Source organism: Gekko japonicus, unplaced genomic scaffold, assembly GCF_001447785.1.
Source record: "Gekko japonicus isolate JY-2015 unplaced genomic scaffold, Gekko_japonicus_V1.1 scaffold3087, whole genome shotgun sequence".
NCBI classification, from domain to species: Eukaryota; Metazoa; Chordata; class Lepidosauria; order Squamata; family Gekkonidae; genus Gekko; species Gekko japonicus.
The window spans coordinates 154217-154640 of NW_015169270.1; the positions used below are offsets into that span (position 1 = coordinate 154217).

At 61.6% G+C, this 424-nt stretch overlaps 1 protein-coding gene across 1 annotated transcript in view; it reads left to right on the forward strand.

The window, feature by feature from the left end:
* Window positions 1-424, forward strand: part of KLC3 (kinesin light chain 3) — an 18483-nt gene that overhangs the window by 15376 nt on the left and 2683 nt on the right. Inside the window, exon 8 of the mRNA XM_015416541.1 lies at window positions 23-156. Coding sequence (XP_015272027.1) covers window positions 23-156 — 134 coding nt within the window. The remainder of the gene's footprint in view (window positions 1-22; window positions 157-424) is intronic.

The following is a 424-nucleotide window of genomic DNA, read 5'->3' on the forward strand; positions in this document are numbered from 1 at the left end:
CTCTTCCCTCCCACCCCCCCAGGACACTCTAGGCCACCTCCGGCGCAGCAGTTCCTTCTCCCGCTTCCGTGAGTCGATCAAACGCAGCAGTGAGAAGCTCGTCTCCAAACTCAAAGGGGAAGGGGTCCGGCGTGCCCCACCGCCCCCACCCTCAGTGTAAGTAGCCGGCAGTTCCAGTCTGTGCCTTCCACGGCTACAGCAAGCATCACATGGGGGAGGGGGATGTCCAGGGAAACTGGTTGGCTGCTGTGTGGGACGGGAGGCTGGACTGGATGGACCCTCACGGCTCTGATCCAGCAGGGCTCTTCTTAGATTCTTTTGGGGGCTTTGGTCTCTGGGCCTGTTGTTGGCCCTGCAGAGGAACTGGTTGGCCCCTGTGTGAGACAGGATGATGGACCCTCCCTGGTCTGATCCAGCAGGGCTC